Below are 205 nucleotides of genomic sequence, written 5' to 3' on the forward strand. Positions count from 1 at the left end.
GCAGGATGGCCTTGCCTGGCGCCGATACCACCAGCACCTCGGGCAGCATGGCCGGACCGGTACGGCTCAGCCGCCGTAGGGCTCCACTGACACACCCCACCCACTCCCCGATAGGCCGCGCCGCCGCCCAATAGGGGCGCGGCGCCGGCCGGCCAGCCAATCCCGAGGAGGGAGAGGGTCAGAGGGCAGCGCGACGGCGGCCGAG

At 74.1% G+C, this 205-nt stretch overlaps 1 protein-coding gene across 1 annotated transcript in view; it reads left to right on the forward strand.

Moving 5' to 3' along the window:
* Window positions 1-5: 5 nt before the first annotated feature.
* The window catches only part of MMAB (methylmalonic aciduria (cobalamin deficiency) cblB type), a 6,166-nt gene continuing 5,966 nt past the window's right edge, over window positions 6-205 (forward strand). The window contains exon 1 of the mRNA XM_019506652.1: window positions 6-59. Coding sequence (XP_019362197.1) covers window positions 6-59 — 54 coding nt within the window. The remainder of the gene's footprint in view (window positions 60-205) is intronic.

Source organism: Gavialis gangeticus, unplaced genomic scaffold (genome assembly GCF_001723915.1).
Source record: "Gavialis gangeticus isolate Ggan-Ray unplaced genomic scaffold, GavGan_comp1, whole genome shotgun sequence".
Taxonomy (NCBI): Eukaryota; Metazoa; Chordata; order Crocodylia; family Gavialidae; genus Gavialis; species Gavialis gangeticus.